Raw genomic sequence first — 24,200 nt, 5'->3', positions numbered from 1 at the left:
CTGACTTCAGTCTAAGAAAGGTGCAGCTTTAACATTAGCTACTATAGGAATTTTTTTTCTATTAGTGATTCCACTACTGACCACTACACTGTCACCTATAAGCTTTGCCAGCCTCCCCTTTTGCATACATATTGATGTACAGGCCATGTCTAGTGAAAGCCGATCTACTGATAGACTCAACTGGCACCACGGGAATGTGAGCCACGACCTCCACCATCAGTGCATTCTCCAGCTCCTTGTTAACAAGCCTAACAGCGGCGCTGAGATGACGCCAATCATGAAGCTAAATAGTTGCACTTAGTGCACGTAAGTGCCACCAATTTGAGTAGGTATCTTTGCCAGATCACCACCTATATCGTACGCCCATCCCTATCAAGACTACTCCCTGCTCCACCTACAAACACTACCTGATCCTCTTTCGTAAAGTGCCTGCCTAACTCCCCTGCATTAACATTCACCTGAGCCAATCTTGCACTAGGTTTCACATATGCTGGTGGCCTGGTACTCACTCCCCAATACCTCCTGCAACTGCTGGCCCACACTTCTGCCATGCGAACTACCAAGCAGCAGAACCTTATTCCTTCTGTTAAAATTTATAACTGACAGGCTCCTTAACTGATGAGGAGTGTTGCATCTTTCCTACACCTACAGTTACACGAGGCTCCTCTCTACTCAACTCTGACAGTTGGTTATATCTATTGGTTATACGCAAAGTACAACTGTCTAAATATCTCCTACTCCCAGCTGCCTTCTTACCAACAGCCAGTTCCCATTCCTCAGCGCCCTCCACCCTCCTTAATTTATCTCCTTCCTCCTTTTAGTCTTGTAACTGCACCTGAGGGGCACAGATCTTACGCTCCTGCTCCTCTATCAACTTATTTCTGATACAAATTCTGCATTTCCAGGAGAGAATCTCGCTAGAATGCCCACTGATTTCCCCACTGCATTCCCCCTAATCAAAATACTATGAACAAATCTCACACCGTAACCCACTACTCACAAATCTACGACAAAGCCCACACTTCTCACTATAGGTAAAATTTTAATAATTATCGCAAAAACTAAATGTCTACGTTACGTAAGTGCAATTTACTAAGAAAGCAACAACTTTTATTAATACTTCCAAACAACAACTCATACCAATACGACCAAAACTTCACACGATTTCTTATCTAAAACAAAAAAATCAACTGACCACTGGAAAACTCAATGAAATTAAACACAGTGAAAAATATCGGCTGCACATTTTAAATGTACCACTGGTTTTAGAGCATTATATTTAATTATTGATTTATTATTAGATATTCTTTACATGAACTAGTTAGCAGCCCGCTTATCCACCTGAGAGCAAGGATTGAAAGGAAAACGATACACGTTGAAGCTTGGCGATAACCATTGTGTTAGCAATTGTTACTGCATGTAAGTGGCACAATAAAAAGTGTCTGATGGGCCCGTAGTTCGATTTCGTCACATATCGGATTTGTCCAAAGCATTTCATGTCGACTTCCCCCCCCCCCCTTTTTTTAGCTCCAGTGACCTAGCAATTGTAGTGTCAAAATTGCATCTTGAAGTTAAACATTTCAGTTTCTGTTGGTAGGACCGAGCGCCAATTACGTCAGCATTTCTCCAAACATGCCTCCGCCCTGTAATGGTACTTGAATTACGTAACCATTACGGCAGCTCACCTGAACCCCTCGATACCAGTAATATTCTACTGTGTTTCTGTAGAGTAGTTGACATATTTCTGAGACAACATTCAGATTTGATTTCATTAATGTAGAATGTACTTTGATTCATCGATATGTTTATATTGCAATGATATTATTCTTATGTGTATTCTTTCTTTTGACACTATGATCTTTGACGTACTCGTAACTCTTGATTTCTGGGCGCGTAAGCGTAAGAGAGTCGGATCTTGAGAAGGTCAAGTCTTGGACGTCACGTTGGAAAGACGCATATTGTAGTCAGCTTATAAAATGTGAACTTTAACAGTGAGGAAGATGTTTCCAAGTGTGTTTTGTATTGTGAAGTGATGTTTTGTGTGTTACGCGATATTGCAACGAAAGCAATAAAAAAGAAGTGTAACTTAAGTTCGGAGTGCTGATTATTTTTTACATCGCCATTGTGCTAACTTTCAAAGGTTTAATCTTCAAGAATGGTTTGTGAGACACATCTATAAAACTTTTGAATACAGCAGAATAGAACCTAGGCCTCTTTGCATCCGAGCTTGGAATCATCAACACCTAGATTTTCGACGATTGAGCCATGATTTTAAAACGAGACCACCGTGGGAAACATGAAAAGATGAGTGCCTAGTTTATTCATTATTACAAGAAATGACTTTATTAACTGTGCTCTAATGACACCTGTCATATAATAACTATGTTGTTGCCCAAAAATGCAGTATTTAGCAGTGTGAGCAACACCACAATCATTATTAAATTTTGACCTTTGTTGTGGTAGGGTTGTTAGAGCCCACAGCTAACAACAATCTTGTCATACAGATTTTTGTTAATTTTTTTAACAACTGTTTTTGAAGAATGCCCAAGTGAAGAAATAGCACACAAGTACCGTCTGGGTCTAGTACACAGTACCACCACTAGAGACCGCTGTCGTCAGTTACATGATGTAATACACGATGGCGGTCTGGATTAGGGGAAAATGGCGAGAAAAGGACTCTGCCCGTCTTTATTTTGCAGGCAGTGTCTTCACCATGAGGTCTAGAGTCCAACTGACCTAGTACACAGTAATGCCACCAGAGGGTGCTGTCATCCCTCTTGTGATGTAGTCCAAGATGGTGGTCTGGAGGGGGAAAATAGCGTGAAAATGACTCCGCCTGTGCTGGGCTGCTGGAGAGAGTAAGGAAGGAGTGGACTTTATTTATTTTGGAACAATTTATTTAGGGATGGAGTATATTTATCACACTGATACGGAACACATGCTCTGACATGCTTGGGCTCACGCCACACAGCCCACAGACCTGTAAACTACTCCTCAATAACGCTGTGCAGACACGCAAACAACTCCTAAATTACCGAAATAATTTCAGTACAGACATGCAGTCTCCTCCTAAATAATGCAGTACACAGATGTGCAGACACAAATTCAACCAACGAACTGTCCAAATAGCGCATGGCACAGCCTACAGACCTGCTCGTAGAATAACGCAACAGACACACAATCACCATGCACAAGCACCGTCCAGTGGACCACACAGGAGGCTACCTGCAGCCCTGCGAAGTGACAGAGACATCAGCTGTCAAACCACACAGGTGCCCGTACAGGTCCTGCAAGCATGAGGTGGTGACATCCCTATCGTACTTGGTACCCAAGAAATTTTCTAGTCTATATCTTTGGAATTATGTTGCGCGAGCGATCGGTAGGCTACTGCTGCATGCAGACCATGCAAAAATACATGTGTTCTTGTAATCCCAGAGTCTGGAGGAAGCAAGCAAGCAAGCGAGCAAGTCCGGACCAGAAACAGTAACGCGTTTGTGTCGAGGGGAAAGAGCCCGAATTTGTAGAACAGTTCTGAGAGTGACTTCGATCCACTGAGGGCACTCTGGTCACCTGGTGGGCATGGTTGACCGCTGATCTTGCAGGGGGACACCTAGTGCTGGGAGGAGTATATACAGTGCTCTCTGTCTTCACGGTATATGTACAAATGATGTAAAAGGGGCGATTTTGTATGTTTACTACATCGATATGATACGCGGTGATATATTGCTGGGTTGGAGCTCAGATTCACGTTCTAATATTCAAGCTCCTGTCCTCAGTGGGAGTGCAGTGTAATTGAATAAGAGTCTTTCCATATTTGACGATATGTAGGGGCACTTTGCAGGTATAATTGTCGATGCAATATGCCTATCTGTGTAAAATATCCGCTGAAAGTCTGGGCTGCAGAAAGAAAAAGAAAGTGGATGGTGCTTCCACACCTGTGGCATCAGTAATTCAGGGGGTAAATTCGATAAGAGCCAATCATAATGCTCGATTCATTTACATCCTTTGTGCTGGGATATAGGAGTCTCTACTTAGCGGTGAGAACGTTTGTGTGTGTTGAAAGCAGGAAGGTTAAGACATGATGAACAGAGTGCCACGTTAGGCTGGCAAGGAAGATTGCATTCGATGTTATTCTGCGTTATTTTCGTAAACAGGTTCTGTTAGGGCAAGAATTTCCGTGCATACAAGCCGAGACATCAAGAAAGGGAGTGTTAGCTATTTCTGGGACACTATACAATTTCCGAGAGGTCGACTTGGTTCTTATTTTTTAGATAGTCATGTGACATCAGTATAAGATGTGCTTGAAATGGTTTGTAGCTACACGCGCACACTTCGTGGGGTTGCATCAGTCACGCTGGGCAGTTAACCACAGTTACACACGTCTCTCATATCGCACTTGAAACAATGTGCCCTGTGCTATTCGGTGACATCAGTATCCCCTGGTATCACATCAGCAATGGTAAAACACTTGTGCTGCCCAGAGGTGTCTCACATATGCGACTGGGTTGAGAGCGTTTTTGAGTTCTGTGACGTTAGTATAACAGTCGGAGAACTCTAACTGTATACTCGCAAATAGAAACAACTTTCACCAGATCGCTGTAGGCAGCAGCAGTGTGAGAGCGATGGATCGCACTGGTTTGCGTCTGGTGGTGGCTGACGCTCTGCAACTATGTCTTCCCTCCCGCCCACTCACATCAGCGATGGTGCCTAGGTAAACACATATTTCGAGAGGAATTTCTCAGGTACCAAGTATGACAGGGATGTCGCCGCCTCATGCTTGCGGGACCTGAACAGGCTTCTGGGCGTAGTTTGACAGCTGACGGCTGCATCTCTTTGTGGGGTAGCAGGTAAACTCCTGTACAGTCTACTGGACATGGGGTGGCGGAAGGTGCTTATGCATGTTGATTGTGTGTCTGTTTCATTATCCTGCAAGCAGGTTTGTAAGCTGTGCTATGTGCTATTTGGACAGTTTACAAGTTAATTTCGTGTCTGCACATCTGTGTACTGCATTATTTAGGAGGAGATTGCATGTCTGTACTGAAATTATTTCGGTAATATAGGAGTAATTTGCGTGTCTGCAGAGCATTATTTAGGAGTAGTTTACAGGTCTGTGGGCTGTGTGGCGTGAGCCCAAGCATGTCAGAGCATGTGTTCTGTGTATCAGTGTGATAAATATACTCTGTCCCTAAATAAATTGATCCAAAATAACTAAAGTCCACCCCTTCCTTACTCTCCCCAGCACGAGCGGTCTAAGGCGCTGCAGTCATGGACTGTGCGGCTGATCCCGGCAGAGGTTCCATTCCTCCCTCGGGCATGGGTGTGTGTGTTTGTCCTTAGGATAATTTAGGCTAAGTAGTGTGTAAGCTTACGGACCGATGACCTTAGCAGTTAAGTCCCATAAGATTTCACACATTTGCACACATTTCTCCCCAGCAGCACAGAGCAGGCTGAGTCATTTTCGCACCGTTTTGCCTCTCCAGACCAACAGTTTGGATTACATCACAGGAGGGATAAACAGCACCCTCTGGTGGCAGTACTGAGTATTAGGTCAGTTGGACTCTAGATCTTGTGGTGGGGGGCACTGCCTGCAAAATGAAGACTTATGTCCAGCACAGGCAGAGTCCTTTTCCCGCCATTTTCCCCTAACGCAGACCGCCATCTTGGATTATGTCATGGAACTGATGGCAGCGCTCTCTGGTGGTGGTACTGCGTACTAGACCCAGACCTTGTGGTGAGCACACTGTTTCCCGCCATCTTGGATAATGGTACTTGTATCATCAGCTGACATCATGGCAGCTATCTTGGATTACGTCACGGATGAGAGTGCCCTCGTGGGCCAATTCTAGTGTCCGATACCACCCGTCGTCTTTGACCAATGACATAATTTGTGATGTTATTTTGTTTGTACCGCAGATTGCTGTCAATGAAGTTACTCTGGATTTCCTTGTCACTCGCGTATGTTAAAAATTCTATGTAGATTGTTTTGTTTTCATCTAGTAATTTGTTTTCGGCATCTTTTGTTAATGAAAGTAGTCGTGATTTATGAGTAGTCGTGATTTATAAGGTCTTGATTTCTGACGCTGTTCGTTATGAATCAGTCAGTTGTTTTTACTGCTAAAATTCTGCTTCAGAAAAATGAGTGACGGTATATCAACTACAAAATTTTTGCAATAATTGGGCGTCATTGCTGAATTTTGCAAGTGCAATTCTGGAAATTATATGCTTTTGACGAAGGTTGTGTCATCACGAACTGCCGACGAATTCATGTGGAGGTGCAGAAAAAATAACATATGGAGATCCACACGCAGGGGGACGTGGTTCGAAAGATCGAGGCTGAATTTAGAAATAATTGTCATGCTAACCTACTATCTTTGCTATCAGTATTCTTGCAGTTCTGTCATGCACGAATCAGGGGTTTCGTGTGGCACAGTAGTCGACTGGTTCTCGTTTTGAAGAGAAGTCTGCGGAAAACTTATAAAGTATAGGGGGTCATTGGGGGCGGCGGGGAGGGCGGGGGCAGAGGTTATAGTTGAATTACGGGGGCAGAGGTTATAGTTGAATTACGGGGGCAGAGGTTATAGTTGAATTACGGGGGCAGAGGTTATAGTTGAATTACGGGGGCAGAGGTTATAGTTGAATTACGGGGGCAGAGGTTATAGTTGAATTACGGGGGCAGAGGTTATAGTTGAATTACGGGGGCAGAGGTTATAGTTGAATTACGGGGGCAGAGGTTATAGTTGAATTAAATGAGTCACACTTTGGGAAGAGAAAGTACGAAAGGGGCCACGAGGTTGTTGGGCTTTGGGTTTTTGAAGTAGTACTTTCTGGAGGAGATTGTGCTGATGTTTCATTTAGGGCTGTACCAAATCGGACAAAGGAAGTCTTGACATCTTTTATTGAAGAATATATGGAAGAAGGTTCTGTAGTCATGTCAAATGGGTTTGCTTCGTACAAGGGGTGGGTGAAAGGGGTTATCATCATTTGGTCGTGAATCACAATATTGAGTTTAAAGATTATAAGACAGGGGCATGTCCTAATACTGTCGCTGCGCGGGATTAGCCGAGCGGTCAGAGGCGCTGCAGTCGTGGACTGTGCGGCTAGTCCCGGCGGAGGTTCGAGTCCTGCCTCGGGCATGGGTGTGTGTATTTGTCCTTAGGATAATTTAGGTTAAGTAGTGTGTAAGCTTAGGGACTGATGACCTTAGCTGTTCAGTCCCATAAGATTTCATACACACACACACACACACACACACACACACACACACACATACATACACACACTAATACTATCGGGGGGTATGGGGGGGGGGGCTGTAAAATCTGTTGTCTGGTGGGGATAGACAAGGATTTTTGTGTTGCAAGGCCATTTAGATGAATACTGTTGGAGGAAGAGTATTCCTAAAGGTTATTGTTTATTTCTTGCATTTATGAAAGTAGTCAGCAAAATGTACAAGCCTCGTTTTGTCAGTTAGGTGTTGGTGCGTCTGATACTTTTTTCTTGTTTTACGTTGCGTCTTTTTTTAGGTTACTGCATTGTGTCAGTGCTACTATTTTGGTTTCTCTGGAGGGAGGTTTTTCTGTCGTTTTAATATTTTCTGGTTACAGTGGTGGGCCGAGGGGTATTGCTGTGTCTTTGCCGGAGGGTTTATGTTATTGACTCGTGGTTTCATTTTTTTTTTTTTTTACTATTTTAAAATTTTGCTTCTGATTGAGGGTGGGTGGTAGGGAAGAACTGATTTGGGTGGTACCTCATTCTTGCCTGGCAGTTTGTGTTTTTTATTATAATTTTCATTAGTTATTCTGGATTTTGTTTCTTTCGTTGCAGTTTGACCTTCTAACATTATTATTTCTTGTTATGTCCTTATTTCGTTCTTGTCTGTCTCGATCTTTGACTCATTTGGAAGTTCATATGCGGTAAGTTTCTTTTTATGTACCCACTTTTATGTTTTCCTTTTCGATGTTTCTGCTACATTTCTCTTATTTTTACTGTCACTCCTGGTTATCGATTTTACTATTATTTGGAGCAACTGTAGCTGGTATGGCTTTTGTGTAGTATAGTTATCGGTTGCAAGGTTCGGGTCATTTTTGCGTTTTATTTCTTTGCGAGTGCAGTAATGTGTGTAAAGATTTTCATTTTTTGTAAGTCTAGTCGTATTCTGTAGTTCACTAGCAAGATCGTTTTTAATCACGTTTCTGATATGTTATAAGATTTTTGCGCAACAAACAGTAATAATGGAATCGGTAGCTAGAAATGACCTCCTACATAGGTTGCTTCTAGTTACCGATTCCAACTCTTCGACGGTTCATTATTTGGATCGATTTTGCAGTACATGTGGAAAATATAATATATGCACTCGTAATTGCTCTCGTGTTCTTATTTATTTCAGTCATCTTCAACTAGTTTAAATGAAATTCGCGCATAAATAATATTCACGTTAAGTGTATTATTTTATGGCATGTTACATTCGTTTGTTTAAGAGTATGATCCGTTCAATTCATAGATTGTCCATTACAGCATCTTTGCCTTACGTATGACGTCATTGGTCAAAGTCGACCGGTGGTATCAACACCTTCTGTGTATCAGAAGGTGTTGGTGGTATCGGACACTGGAATTTATCCCTGATTGCAACGTTGCGGTGGGCAGCAGTTGAAAACGTTTACTCATCAGGGCTGCTAACCATAGAACTTTTTTTCCTCGTACATAAACAACTAAAAATCTCCGTACATTTATCACGCATTAGAAATTGTTATATAACCAAACATTAGCCATATTAAATGAGTGTGAATAGAGCAGCCATTTGTTAATTTAAAAATTTTGAAGTAAACAAATAAAATGTTACAGTGGGCCATTCTGGAGACATTACTCGTCTCGGCTGTTTGGGCCGTGGGGATGAGAGGTGGGGGAGGAGGGGAAGGCTATGAGGCGGTGAGATGAGACGTACTGGAATGCGTGAATGCTTAATATCGATTAACAACTATGATATAGTTTTATTTCACTCTAGGAAGTAACAAGGATTCGCAAAATCGCATTATACATTGAGGTTAAATGAGAATGTACATTAATTTAATCATTTCACCACGAGATGTAACAATTAGGTGATAATTTATTAGTTTATAAAATTACATAGGTACATGATATTATATTATTATTTAGACGGTCTTCAAGGCTGTTTAGTTAACTGTGTTGTTAGCTGACTAGAATATATTCCCCTCTCATTGGCGGGAAAAACCTCTTCTTTGCTTTGGCAAATGTTACTGACGTTGAAGCGTTTTTCGTTCCTACCTGCCATTAGGGGTGCGACTTAGGCCACGACACCGCCACAGATACTCAACCGTGGCGCCGTCTAACCTACATTTGCATGCAACTATGAAATTTTTGTGGTATTTTCTAGTCTTAGTTTATGACTCCAAATATATGAGGTACACCCGCAACTTCAGTGACATCTTTCTTATTTATGTTGCTGTATAATTTTTCCCTAGTCATACGGCTATATGTGTCTTTTGTCGGTTCTAAAATTGACGCAATTTCCAGTGCGTGTTTGTCCTTTTACGCTCCATGCACAAACAAGTGTCCCGTTCACACTTTCCACTGTTAGCCGGTCTCTTATGCCTGTTTTTATCAAATTAACCTTACTGAAAACTCTCTCGCCGTCAGCATTTGTATGAAGTACGGACAGTGCAGTTGGAGCAAAAATAGCCAGCTCAGAAATAGCATCAGTTTTCAGTAAAAGATCCCAAAACTTGTCTGGCTCCCTAATTTTATTCAATCCTTCAGGATACCGAGCTTGTGCGTTTGGTAGCCGTCTCCATTGATCGTCTATTATTTGTTTTTTTTTTGCGTGATCATATTGCGCACTTATAAGCGGACCCACTTCCATAAGAGGCTGTTGGGAAACGGCTCCTGAAATTGTGAGAGCTATGATTCTGGTTTGAAAACTTGTAACTTTGAGAAGACAGGGTCGTCCATGTTGTATTGTTATTTATTTCTGTGGTAACAACTTTGTAGAAATTATTGAAACATGAGACGAATTGTTCAATATCTTCAGGCTGTCTGACCACCCTGGATGTTTTAAGAGCTCGTAGACTTTGACGCCAAGATAAGTTCAGTGTTATGTCGCTGACTTTCAAGGTCTAATTTCACCTAAGTTTGTCCTCATGACTGGACCTATTCGAGTTGTAAATAACGCAATAGGATTTCCTGGTAGAGTTCACGTATTTTCTCATGTAGATTGTGAATAACTACTTTCCCGCTTTGAAATTCCAGATTGGGTTTATTAAATAAAAGGAACGACCATTGAAGGAAACAAAACAAAAGTTTGTAGAATGGGTTGTTGAGTTTTTCAGAAATAAATTCTGACCGATTTCGTACTTCGGCTTTGGCTTTAGGTGCACGATTTGTCGTGAAATCGATAAAAAAATGGACGTAAGGCTTCCCACTGCTCTAATATTCTTTCAGCCACTACTGACAATGCCAACAAATGACGGGAAGTTATGAAAATCAAACTGGCGTTTATCACTGTGTTTAAAAAAGTTACAAATGTCACGAGCTAAAAAAAATGTTCAAATGTGTGTGAAATCTTATGGGACTTAACTGCTAGGGTCATCAGTCCCTAAATTATCCTAAGGACAAACACACACACCCATGCCCGAGGGAGGATTCGAACTTCCGCCGGGAACAGCCGCTCAGTCCACGACTACAGCGCCCTAGACCGCTTTTTTTTTTTTTAATCTCATTTTGTTCGCTTTTGTTCGTTGCGTCTGTTCGGGGCGGACGTCGTAAGACATCCCTTTAAGTTCGCTGATGATCAATTAACTTAGTTTTTTTATTAGATAGGTTGCGTAACCCTCTGACCGAACACGCTGAGCTACCGTGCCGGTTGACCACTCGGCTAAACCCACGTGTCACGAGCTAGTTGCTCTACACTTTCAAGTTAATGTTTACATGCTTCGCTGGCACACAAATGGGCTGAGTGACAAACACATTTCACTATTGTGATTCCTCTAAAATCTAGTTTTTACGGAAAAGCTTTCACTCATCATGACGTTACACCCATCTGAGCCAAAGCTTATAACATGTTTCAGTGGGACTCTATGGCTGGTGAATGAATCTATAAGATAGCTGTAGGAATATTATCAGCATCGGATTTTTCCTTGAAAACTTTGTGCAACTCCAGAAATTTGCAAAATAATTTTTGAACTTCTTGATCAAAATAGCGTATCACAACACAAGCAGTTTTGACCGTTGAAATGCCGGTTCTCTTGTCCGTCATCACCGACAATTTATTTTTTGTAGGTTTTGGGCTAATTCTGCTTTATGACCATCTCCAAGAACGTTCTTTACCACTGCTGTTACTTTAGTTCGTTTGAGCTCTATTTCCTTAATTAATTTAGAATCGCTCACAACTTCTTTTAATAATGGCATCAAACGGTCATCAACCGAAAATTCTGTGTTATCCCGTGCAAAAAAGCAACAAGTTTAATTTCTATACGTGCTTTTTCTCTGTTTTGTGAAGTTACACTTTTTTGGAATCCAAGCGATGTTTGCGTTTTTACACTAGAACCAGGTTTGTCATTTATATGTTTTTTGGTAGTGGCGTGAGTTTTCAAATCAGACATTTCAGCTACCATCGGTAGTCCTGGGAAAAATGCACATTTAGCTTAGTTGAATCATTGGTGTTTGGCAAAAGCAGGTACTTAAAACCCAGATCCTTTAACCATTGACGACTAAACTTTTGTGAGCGATGCGGCGAAGATGTTTCCTTTCTTTTTTCCTGTCCAGCCGTTTTTTGTTTGTTTTTTTTTTTTTAAATTTTTCTTGGTGGAGTAAGCGTACACGGACTTCCTGACAATCACTCATAATTAGAGGTAAAAAGGTAGCACAAACAACTGCACTAGACACACAATACTACACGTATGGAACAGTGAAAAGTGGATACTACATACGGCGAGGCGAGCTATCGTCAGTGGCGGAAACACACCTGCGCTGAAATGTAGATGCACTTTGAGCTCAGAGCGCCGTAACGATCGCCTGATTTCGTTAATGAGCTTTGCATATGTGTTCATGTTCAAATGTGTGGCTACTTCATTGTGCAATACCTGCTGAAATAATATCGCAAAACACATTGTTAGGCTGCATATGTTGGCAGCGCAACGTTTTCACTTCGGTAATTATATCTTTCAAATTCTGAACGTGGCAGAGATAAAATACAAGTAGTGAAAGGCTATTTACAATTTGTACAGAAACCAGGTGGCAGTTATAGGAGTCGAGGGACAAGAAAGAGAAGCAGTGGTTGGGAAAGGAGTGAGACAGGGTTGTAGCCTCTCCCCGATGCTATTCAATCTGTATATTGAGCAAGCAGTCAAGAAAACAAAAGAAAAATTCGGAGGAGGTATTAAAATCCATAGAGGAGAAATAAAAACTTTGAGGTTCACCGATGACATTGTAATTCTGTCAGAGACAGCAAAGTACTTAAAAGAGCACTTGAACGGAATGGACAGTGTCTTGAAAGGAGGGTATAAAATGAACATCAACAAAAGCAAAACGAGGATAATGGAATGTAGTCGATTTAAATGGGGTGATGCTGCGCGAATTAAATTAGGAAATCAGACACTTAAAGTAGTAAAGGAGTTTTGCTATTTGGGGAGCAAAATAACTGATGATGGTCGAAGTAGAGAGGATATAAAATGTAGACTGGCAACGGCAAGGAAAGCTTTTCGGAAGAAGAGAAATTTGTTAGCATCGAGTATAGATATAACTGTCAGGAAGCCGTTTCTGAAAGTATTTGTATGGAGTGTAGCCATGTATGGAAGGGAAACATGGACGATAAATAGTTTGGACAAGAAGAGAATAGAAGCTTTCGAAAAGTGGTGCTACAGAAGAATGCTGAAGATTATATGGGTAGATCACATAACTAATGAGGAGGTATTGAATAGAATTGGGGAGAAGAGGAGTTTGTGGCACAACTTGACTAGAAAAAGGGATTGGTTGGTAGGACATGTTCTGAGGCATCAAGGGATCACCAATTTAGTACTGGAGAGCAGCGTGGGGGGTAAAACACGTAGAGGGAGACCAAGAGATGAATACACTACGCAGATTAGGAAGGATGTAGGCTGCAGTAGGTACTGGGAGATGAAGAAGCTTGCACAGGGTAGAGTACCATGGAGAGCTGCAACAGACCAGTCTCAGGACTGAAGACCAAAACAAAAACAACAACAATTGTCGGTAAGCGTCGGAGAAAAGGGCTATCTATTTTTGGCTGAGTAGTACTTTCGCTTTTGTGGTAGTCAGAGATAATAAATACGAAGAACGGAATTTGTTCCTCGCGGTTCCCGGCTAACTAACCACAGAGTAGACTGTTTTTTTCTTTTAAATGATGACATGTTTATGTACACTGAGGGCGGTTCTTTTTTTGTGTCGTCAGTCTACTGACTGGTTTGATGCGGCCCGCCACGAATTCCTTTTCTGTGCCAACCTCTTCATCTCAGAGTAGCACTTGCAACCTACGTCCTCAATTATTTGCTTGACTTATTCCAATCTCTGTCTTCCTCTACAGTTTTTACCCTCTACAGCTCCCTCTAGTACCATTGAAGTCATTCCCTCATGTCTTAGCAGATGTCCTATCATCCTGTCCCTTTTCCTTATCAGTGTTTTCCACATATTCCTTTCCTCTCCGATTCTGCGTAGAACCTCTTCATTCCTTACCTTATCAGTCCACCTAATTTTCAACATTCGTCTATAGCACCACATTTCAAATGCTTCGATTCTCTTCGGTTCCGGTTTTCCCACTGTTCATGTTTCACTACCATACAATGCTCTACTCCAGACGTACATCCTCAGAAATTTCTTCCTCAAATTAAGGCCGGTATTTGATAATAGTAGACTTCTCTTGGCCAGAAATGCCTTTTTTGCCATAGCGAGTCTGCTTTTGATGTCCTCCTTGCTCCGTCCGTCATTGGTTATTTTACTGCCTAGGTAGCAGAATTCCTTAACTTCATTGACTTCGTGACCATCAATCCTGATGTTAAGTTTCTCGCTGTTCTCATTTCTACTACTTCTCATTACCTTCGTCTTTCTCCGATTTACTCTCAAACCATACTGTGTACTCATTAGACTGTTCATTCCGTTCAGCAGATCATTTAATTCTTCTTCACTTTCTCTCAGGATAGCAATGTCATCAGCGAATCGTATCACTGATATCCTTTCACCTTGTATTTGAATTCCACTCCTGTACCTTTCTTTTATTTCCATCATTGCTACCTCGATGTACAGACTGAAGAGTAGGGGCGAAAGGCTACAGCCTTGTCTTACTCCCTTCTTAATACGATCACTTCGTTCTTGATCGTCCACTCTTATTATTCCCTCTTGGTTGTTGTACATATTGTATATGACCCGTCTCTCCCTATAGCTTACCCCTACTTTTTTCAGAATCTTGAACAGCTTGTTGCACCATTTTATATTGTCGAACGCTTTATCCAGGTCGACAAATCCTATGAACGTGTCTTGATTTTTCTGTAGCCTTGCCTCCATTATTAGCCGTAACGTCAGAATTGCCTCTCTCGTGCCTTTACTTTTCCTAAAGCCAAACTGATCGTCAGCTAGCGCATTCTCAATTTTCTTTTCCATTCTTCTGTATATTATTCTTGTAAGCAGCTTCGATGCATGAGCTGTTAAGCTGATTGTGCGATAATTCTCGCACTTGTTAGCTCTTGCCGTCTTCGGAATTGTGTGGATGATGCTTTTCCGAAAGTCAGATGGTATGTCGCCAGGCTCATATATTCTACACACCAACGTGTATATTCTACACACCAACGTCGTTTTGTTGCCACTTCCCCTAATGATTTTAGATATTCTGATGGAATGTTATCTATCCCTTCTGCCTTATTTGACCTTAAGTCCTCCAAAGCTCTTTTAAATTCCGATTCTAATACTGGATCCCATATCTCTTCTAAATCGACTCCTGTTTCTTCCTCTATCACATCAGACAAATCTTCACCCTCATGAGGCTTTCAATGTATTCTTTCCACCTATCTGCTCTCTCCTCTGCATTTAACAGTGAAATCCCCGTTTCACTCTTAATGTTACCACCGTTGCTTTTAATGTCGCCAAAGGTTGTTTTGACTTTCCTGTATGCTGAGTCTGTCCTTCCGACAATCATATCTTTTTCGATGTCTTCACATTTTTCCTGCAGCCATTTCGTCTTAGCTTCCCAGCACTTTCTATTTATTTCATTCCTCAGCGACTTGTATTTCTGTATTCCTGATTTTCCCGGAACATGTTTGTACTTCCTCCTTTCATCAATCACTGAAGTATTTCTTCTATTACCCATGGTTTCTTCGCAGCTACCTTCTTTGTACCTATGTTTCCCTTCCCAACTTCTGTGATGGCCCTGTTTAGGGACGTCCATTCCTCTTCAACTGTGTTGGCTACTGCGCTATTGCTGTATCTATAGCTGTAGAGAACTTCAAACGTATCTCGTCATTCCTTAGAACTTCCGTATCCCACTTCTTTGGGTATTGATTGTTCCTGACTAATGTCTTGAACTTCAGCCTGCTCTTCATCACTACAATATTGTGATCTGAGTCTATATCTGCTCCTGGGTACGCCTTGCAATCCAGTATCTGATTTCGGAATCTCTGACCATGATGTAATCTAATTGAAATATTCCCGTATCTCCCAGCCTTTTCCAAGTATACCTTCTCCTCTTGTGATTCTTGAACAGGGTATTCGCTATTACTAGCTGAAACTTGTTACAGAACTCAATTAGCTTCCTCCTCTTTCATTCCTTGTCCCATGCCCATATTCTCCTGTAATCTTTTCTTCTACTCCTTCCCCTACAACTGCATTCCAGTCGCCCATGACTATTAGATTTTCGTCCCCCTTTACATACTGCATTACCCTTCCAATATCCGCATACACTTTCTCTATCTGTTCATCTTCAGCTTGCGACGTCGGCATGTATACCTGAAGTATGGTTGTCGGTGTTGGTCTGCTGTCGATTCTTATTAGAACAACCTGGTCACTGAACTGTTCACAGTAACAGACCCTCTGCCCTACCTTCCTGTTCATAACGAATCCTACACCTGTTAAACCATTTTCTGCTGCTGTTGATATTACCAAATACTCATCTGACCAGAAATCCTTGTCTTCCTTCCACTTCACTTCACTGACCCCTACTATATCTAGATTGAGCCTTAGCATTTCCCTTTTCAGGTTTTCTAGTTTCCCTACCACATTCAAGCTTCTGACATTCCACGCCCCGACTCGTAGAATATTATCCTTTCGTTGATTATTCAATCTTTTTCTAATGGTAACCTCCCCCTTGGCAGTTCCCTCCCGGAGATCCGAATGGGGGACTATTCCGGAATCTTTTGCCAATGGAGAGATAATCATGACACTTCTTCAACTACAGGCCACATGTCCTGTGGATACACGTTACGTGCCTTTAATGCAATGGTTTCCATTGCCATCGTCATGTCGTTGATCATTGCTGATTCTTCCGCCTTTAGGGGCAATTTCTCACCCCTAGGGCAAGAGAGTGCCCTGAACCTCTATCCGCTCCTCCGCTCTCTTTGACAAGGCCTTTGGCAGAATGAGGCTGACTTCTTATGCCGGAAGTCTTCTGCCGCCAGTGCTGGCTATTTATCAAAATTTAGGCAGTGGCGGGGATCGAATCCGGGACCGAAGACGTTTTGATTATGAATCAAAGACGCTACACCTAGACCACGGGTATCAATACTGAATGGATTTGTTAGTATAAAGTTTGATTTTTATTTTTTCACTTGATGTTCGTCAGTGCCTTCTGCCTGGCGGTATGCTGCAAGGTCTCAGTCAACATCAGCAGCTAAACTCATATGTTTCTGAGGAGGTAACGCTACCGAACTATGCGTCTTACGACCTGACCGACCAATAGGGAGGCTCGGAGGTGGTCAAGTGAGGATGGAACAGTGGCCGCCTGCCGAGAGCGGGCACGGCGTTCGCTCTCAGAAGAGAGAGCTGGCAGCTTACAAACCGTTCAGACGCCCTCCTCACCTCTTCTTGGGCGGCTGCCCATTCAGTCTCGGCGGCTTCTCCAGGCCTGACTTTCTTTATGGCATTAAAACTTCATACAGTTTAAACTATGTTTTGTTCTTCACCTCAACGGGTATCTACTGCTTTCCCCTCCTGGCCAATCCTGACACATTGACATTTATTTAGGGATAGCTTAGACAAGACTTTCAATATACGATTGCAAGTGTTACGTCAACTTTTGTATAACTGAAGGCCACTGAAACGAAAACTGATAATAATGAAAAAAAAATTTATTTCCATTGGACTTTCTTGTGCTCATTGTCACGTACTCTAGTGTGCAAAATTCGAAACTTAGTTAAAATGAATTGCAGAGATAGGCTTTATCAACTTTTATGAATTGAAAATAAATATAAATTGATCAATGTCATTATTACAATAAAACACTTAATTTCTTTAGTAATAGGAAAGTCACAGCCACATTGCGTTTATGTCAGAATTTTATAAATTTAAATTGCGACTAAAAAGTACAAAAATCTACCAACAGAAGCGCTAATTTTAGATAACATTTCGCCAAATGAAAGAGTCTAATGTATTGCCATGGAGAACAGATCTATTCTCGAGTAAGTGATAGATATCCCTGGGGTTGTGAAGCAGCTGAAAGGGTTGAAAATAAATAAATCGCCAGGTCCTGATGGGACTCCAATTCGGTTTTACAGAGAGTACTCTAGTGCATTAGCTTCTTACTTAGCTTGCATTTATCGCGAATCTCTTGCCCAACGTAAAGTCCCGAGCGACTGGAAAAAAGCGCAGGTGACGGCGGTATATAAGAAGGGCAGAAGGACGGATCCTCAAAATTACAGACCAATATCCTTAACATCAGTTTGTTGCAGGATTCTTGAACATATTCTCAGTTCGAATATAATGAATTTCCTTGAGACAGAGAAGCTGCTGTCCATGCATCAGCACGGCTTTAGAAAGCATCGCTCCTGCGAAACGCAGCTCGCCCTTTTTTCACATGATATCTTGCGAATCATGGATGAAGGGTATCAGACGGATGCCATATTCCTTGACTTCCGGAAAGCGTTTGACTCGGTACACCACTGCAGACTCGTAACTAAGGTACTAGCACATGGAATTGGTTCCCAAGTATGTGAATGGCTCGAAGACTTCTTAAGTAATAGAACCCATTGCGTTGTCCTCGATGGTGAGTGTTCATCGGAGGTGAGGGTATCATCTGGAGTGCCCCAGGGAAGTGTGGTAGGTCTGCTGTTGTTTTCTATCTACATAAATGATCTTTTGGATAGGGTGGATAGCAATGTGTGGCTGTTTGCTGATGATGCTGTGGTGTACGGGAAGGTGTCGTCGTTGAGTGACTTTAGGAGCATACAAGATGACTTGGACAGGATTTGTGAATGGTGTAAAGAATGGCAGCTAACTCTAAATATAGATTAATATAAATTAATGCACATGAATAGTAAAAAGAATCCGGTAATGTTTGAATACTCCATTAGTAGTGTAGCGCTTGCCAGTCACATCGATTAACTATTTGGGCGTAACATTGCAGAGCGATATGAAGTGGGACAAGCATGTAATGGCAGTTGTGGGGAAGACAGATAGTCGTCTTCGGTTCACTGGTAGAATTTTGGGAAGATGTGGCTCATCTGTAAAGGAGACCGCTTATAAAACACTAATACGACCTATTCTTGAGTGCTGCTCAAGCGTTTGGGATCCCTATCAGGTCGGATTGAGGGAGGACATAGAACCAATTCAGAGGCTGGCTGCTAGATTTGTTACTGTTAGGTTTGATCATCGCGCGAGTGTTTTGGAAATGCTTCAGGAACTCGAGTGGGATTCTCTGGTGGAAAGGAGGCGTTCTTTTCGTGAATCGTTACTGAGGGAATTTAGAGAACCAGCATTTGAGGCTGACTGCAGTACAATTTTACTGCAGCCAACTTACATTTCGCGGAAAGATTACCAAGAAAAGATAAGAGAGATTAGGGCTCGTACAGAGGCATACAGGCAGTCATTTTTCCCTCGTTCTGTTTGGGAGTGGAACGCGGAGAGAAGATGCTAGTTGTGGTACGAGGTACCCTCGGCCACGCACCGTATGGTGGATTGCGGACTATGTATGTAGATGGTTCAACTGGCTCTGAGCACTGTGGGACTTAACTTCTGAGGTCATCAGCCCTCTAGAACTTAGAAGTACCTAAACCTAACTAACCTAAGGACATCACACACACCCATGCCCGAGGCAGGATTCGAACCTGCGAGCGTAGCGGTCGCGCGGTACCAGACTGTAGCGCCTAGAACCGCTCGGCCACCCTGGCCGGCTATTCTCGTTGAGTATTACATTTCACAGCTTTTGAATTGCTGAGTGACAATCTGTTGCGCATGTGTCATTTCCACGCAAAGGAGAAGTATAACTTATTATACGCATGGGCATGGGCCACTATTCCTTTTTACGTTTTTGTAGTTTCCTGGGATGAGGGGGAAGCGCGGCAAGGAGGAACGACAGGAGAAGCCGACACGTAACAACGGAATGGCTTCTTCGCAGCATTGCCAACGGGCACGCATCCTCGCTTATTGTGGTGAAAGCAGCATGAAAGTAAACACATTTGCTGAAACAACATATCTGTGCAAGTTTATATTAAGTTACGATACTTTTTATAACAATGAATATGAAATATAGAAAAAAGTAAATCATGATGTGTTACAGTTATTCAATGAGTGAGACATGAATTACATTCAAAACCATGTAAAAATAAATTTTAATACTCAGAACGGATATAATCATTAACAAGTCAGTCGCAGGCACTGCATTCTTCTGGACTCTAGATTTCAGTGTCGTCACATCGTATCATCATCATGAACAATATCGCGTCCACTGCACACTGAACTTCTGTTCATTGTAGTCCGGCACACTGCAGATATCATTCGTTGGCAGCAGGGTGTAAAACTACTGAATGTTCCGGGCTCTGCCGACGAGCTCCGAGGAAAACTGAGGGAGCTAAGGAAACTAGGAAAACTTTAAAAGGTGCTTTAAAATGAAAAAAAATCTGCGAACATACCCAATGCATCTACTTTTCATCTAGCACACCCAATGTAGCCAAAGTGTGAAGACCCATTTACGCTGTAAATTGTGGCCCACAATAACAAATCATGTTATAAAATTTCCTTTGTCGGAATCCGGTACATAGCTGTACGAGCCTGACGTCCTCGTGAACTCGTACAGCAGACCACAAATTTCGTGTTTGTACGAGGAACCTCGTACGTTTGGCAACACTGTTACTGTCACGAGGACTACCGACTTGGGCCGATATATTGCTCAGGCGCAGGGAGCCAAGTGAGGCTGCTTTCGAGGAAGCTTGCAGGGTCGTTTATGGTGCCAGCACTGGAGGTGTTAACTCACAGTTAACAAGCTTTAAGGCCACTGACATGTTCACTGGTTGACAACAATCCGTTTACTGGCAATGTTAAAAACGTTTAAAATAACGTCAACGCAATACTGCGCGTTCGCCTTTGCAATCACTGACGAGTGTCTGTCTAAGTCGACATGGCTTACTGAGGTTACGTTTGTGAAATTTTATTTGCATTTTGTTTTTCACATATAAATAAATAAAGAGGTTATGCGTTCAAAAAAAGACTTAGATTTTTTTGGGACACCCTAGTGGCCATTTAAAAAAATGTTGGTTTCTGGGTCGTTACTATAACCCCAATTTCAATATTTGTTTCAGGGCGATGGAACCAAAGCGCTTTGCAAATTGTGCAAATGCACACTACAACACATAAAAAAGATTTTTCTAACCAAGAAGCATTTACAGACCCAAATTTTCTTCAGTTACAATACACAATTATATGGCAAGTAAAATTCTGTATAGCTTTGAAACTAGTCATACATGTGTGGATGGTAAAGCCGAACTTCGTTGGTTGTGAACCGTCTTGGATTTAGAAACAGGAGAAGGTTTTTAACCGAAGAGCGTGGGGTATTTGCAAATTAACTGAGTTTTGTTACTTTCTTAACAGATTTACTTGTCTTGACAATGAAAATGTGTGAGCTTCAATTTCAAAATGAATTTAAGTTGTAATGGCGTTCGCAATAATTTGATTCTACTTAGTTATTATTGGTATGTAGAGCAAGGTTTTTGTCAAAGTGGGGGCCCGATTTCTTAAAGAGGACCTTAAAAAAGCTCATGATTTTCATTTATTATGTAAATATATTTATTTATGTGTTTTTGAAAAATACGGAAGTGCACAATTAAATATTTATTTATGTGGCAAAATGATAAATTCACTCCATTGCCAAATGAATTGTAATTCTAATATAACCTATTGCCTGTTTGCTAATTAAACACAGCCTTTTTTCTAATGTAAGGTTAACTATTGCAGAGCAGAAGAATCGTAACACTGGGTTGAATAACTAATAAAGTCAGACAGGTTCAAATCTCTTTCGACAGCAGTTATCTTTCTCCTACAACAATACTGCTTTTATATCTGAAACCAAGCCAGAATTTCTTCAGTATAACAAAGCATCCCAATTTCTCATTTAGTCTCAGATTATATGAAGTGTCTTTCCTTTAATTAAAATTGTTCAATTTCCTGAAGTGATGAAGTTTCTTAAAATTATTATTTCAACAGTCAACTCGTTTGCATGATGTTTAGTTACAAATATGTTAGGGTTGTGATGGTTAGACTCACTGCACAGATACATACTATTAAATGAGAACAAAATGACAATTCCTGGCTGCCTTCTACTGTAAATGACATTGATCCTCACATACTGCCGAAATATTATGCAAACCAACACTAAAATTAATTACTGTCTGCCCAAGAAATAAATAGGCATTCCTCAAATCAAGGTAAGTGTAGTTACAAAAGTAATGAAGAACTTGTGTTTTATGTCACTGTTTCTACAACGTACAAACATTGCAGTTTCAAAATATTAATAGAACATCTGAAAAATGAAACCTAGTAAACAAAAGAATATGATTAAAAATATTTAATTTAAATAATTTTAAAAGATCAATACAATGTTTAATCCATAGTTCAGCCACAACAATTGTTACACGAATGCCTTTATATCAGTTATCTTTACATGGTAGCTACAGGCAAATCATAAACTGAGTTAAAGAATCTAACTAAAAATATTATTTCTTTACACTATCAATATCATATAAAATTAGAGTACTGACTGAATAGCATATGGCTCAATCAAGTAGACAGATGTTTGTTATTCATGAAAGATAGACTTCTTACACAGTTAATTATTTAAAACTATGTGTGCTGTAAGTGAAATTTGCCATTAATTTTCTTAAATAGCATTAAATTTCTTTACAAATATTTCAAACAATGGAATATCCAGGATGGAATGTAAGAATATTATGAGAAGGAAAAGTTGTTACTCACTATATAGCAGAGATGCTGAGTCGCAGATAGGCACAACAAAAACACTCTCACAATTATAGCTTTCGGCCATTAAGGCCTTCGTCAACAATAGACACACATACAGGTGCACATACACACACACACAAACAAACTTGCAACACACACACACAACTGCAGTTTGCATTCACATGTGTGCGTGTGTGTGTGTGCGTGAGTGCATGTGTGCCTGTCTATTGTTCACAAGGCCTTAATGGCCAAAAGCTGTAATTGTGAGAGTCTTTTTGTTGTGTCTATCTGTGACTCAGCATCTCTGCTATATTGTGAGTACCAAATTTCCTTCTCATAATACTGTATAATCATGGTAAAAGTCTATGTTTCCTTTCTCTTGCCAAGACATTTCAGACATCATCTGCTGTAAAAGGAAGGGGATAGTGTACTGACATTAATGCTACTGAACTCAGGTAAACCCAACAATTTACAGTAATTGGCCTTGGCTAAAGTAGGGATGGGTATTAGGTAGTAATGATATTGATATATTGAATCTATCTATGGCCTTGTTGACTGCTGACAGTTCATATCCTTTTGTTGTCATGTGAGTTAAGATCAAAATATCTTTTAATTTCACTACGTGGCAGCTTGGTCAAGCATAACTTCCTGTAGAGGATTGGGGGAGTGGGCACATTCTTGCCCCCCCCCTCCCCCCACACACACAGGGCCCCCCCTTTGGCTACATCCTTGTGTAGTAGAATAAAAATGTAAAAAATAGACAACTAAATACACCGAAGGACTAAAAATCACAACACCAAAAAATAACTGATGTAGAGAATGAAATTTGTGGAATACATTTGTATAGGTAACGTATTTAAGTGATGAGCATTGCAAGATATGCCACTGCAAATGTGAAATACTGGAACATTAGTAACAGGTGTAACTGTCAGACTGTTGAATGCAAGCATGCAACTGTGCATGTATTGTGATGTACTGGTGCCGGATGTCAGGCTGTGAAGTGGAGTTCCATCCCTGTTGCACTCAGTCAGTCAATCCAAGGATGGTTAATGCTGTTTGTGGATGATGTTGGAGTTGTTGTCTGATGATGGCCATATGTGCTCGATTGGTGACAGATCTGGTGATTGAGCTAGCAAAGGCCACTTGTTGACACTCTGTAGAGCTTGCTGGGTTACAACAAAAGTATGTAAGCGAGCATTATCCTATTGGAAAACACACTCTGGAATTCTGTTCATGAATGGCAGCACAACAGGTTGAATCACTGAACTGACATAAAAATTTACAGTCAGTATGCATGGGATAACTGTGACAGAGCTCAAAACTCCAGGTGTAGGTTCAGTGCATCTAGTACACAGACAGATTGGTTGCAGCCCTCAACCGGCCTTCTTCTAACCAACTTACAGCCATTGCTGGCACTGAGGCAGAACCAGCTTTCATTAGAAAACGCAACAGACCTCCACTCTGCCCTCCAATTATCTCTCACTTGACACCAATGAAGTCACAGATGTCAGTGGTTTTGGAGTCAGTGGAACGCATACTACAGGGTATTTGGCTCTCCCTACTTCACAAAATTAATTTTGTGTTTCTTATGTCATAAAACCAAAACTAATATGCTCAACTTAAACCTGTTTCCATACCTCCTTTGTTGTTTTCGTACCATGTCAAGTTCATATGTAAGATATGGACGAACACTTCTTGAAGGTGGCATAGCCCCCTTAGTTGGAGATGAGGGTGGTTCATTATCTATTTTCATCACTACATCTTTATCGCATGATATGCATTTCACATCCCTGTAGAAAAGATCA

General features: G+C 41.3%; 1 protein-coding gene across 1 annotated transcript in view; it reads right to left on the bottom strand.

The window, feature by feature from the left end:
* The window catches only part of LOC126335550 (uncharacterized), a 432,035-nt gene that overhangs the window by 28,648 nt on the left and 379,187 nt on the right, over positions 1-24,200 (bottom strand). The window contains exon 14 of the mRNA XM_049998951.1: positions 24,033-24,185. Coding sequence (XP_049854908.1) covers positions 24,033-24,185 — 153 coding nt within the window. The remainder of the gene's footprint in view (positions 1-24,032; positions 24,186-24,200) is intronic.

This window comes from Schistocerca gregaria, chromosome 2, assembly GCF_023897955.1.
Source record: "Schistocerca gregaria isolate iqSchGreg1 chromosome 2, iqSchGreg1.2, whole genome shotgun sequence".
Classification (NCBI taxonomy): Eukaryota; Metazoa; Arthropoda; class Insecta; order Orthoptera; family Acrididae; genus Schistocerca; species Schistocerca gregaria.
The sequence above is the reverse complement of the archived record's forward strand: the minus strand, read 5'-3'. Positions and strand labels throughout refer to the sequence as shown.